Here is a 218-nt window from a genome sequence, read left to right as displayed (position 1 = left end):
GGGGGGAGCATTTTCAGGAGTAAAACCTCTGTGGGGAGGGGGCCGCCAGCCCCGCTGCTTGCCCCAAGGGTCTGGACAGTGCCCCAGGATGATGCTCTGTGCTCTCGGCAGGACGGTGTTCACAGCCCACCAGCTGGAAGAGCTGGAGAAGGCCTTCAACGAAGCCCACTACCCCGACGTCTATGCCCGGGAGATGCTGGCCGTGAAGACGGAGCTGC

The 218-nt window shown here is 63.8% G+C and overlaps 1 protein-coding gene across 1 annotated transcript in view; it reads left to right on the top strand.

Moving 5' to 3' along the window:
• Positions 1–111: 111 nt before the first annotated feature.
• The window catches only part of LOC104468291 (visual system homeobox 1-like), a gene marked incomplete at its 5' end in the record, with an annotated part of 2,063 nt that continues 1,956 nt past the window's right edge, over positions 112–218 (top strand). Inside the window, one exon of the mRNA XM_010082360.1 lies at positions 112–218. This exon is cut by the window's right edge and continues 9 nt beyond it. Coding sequence (XP_010080662.1) covers positions 112–218 — 107 coding nt within the window.

This window comes from Pterocles gutturalis, unplaced genomic scaffold (assembly GCF_000699245.1).
Source record: "Pterocles gutturalis isolate BGI_N339 unplaced genomic scaffold, ASM69924v1 scaffold26729, whole genome shotgun sequence".
In the NCBI taxonomy this organism is placed as follows: Eukaryota; Metazoa; Chordata; class Aves; order Pterocliformes; family Pteroclidae; genus Pterocles; species Pterocles gutturalis.
The sequence above is the reverse complement of the archived record's forward strand: the minus strand, read 5'-3'. Positions and strand labels throughout refer to the sequence as shown.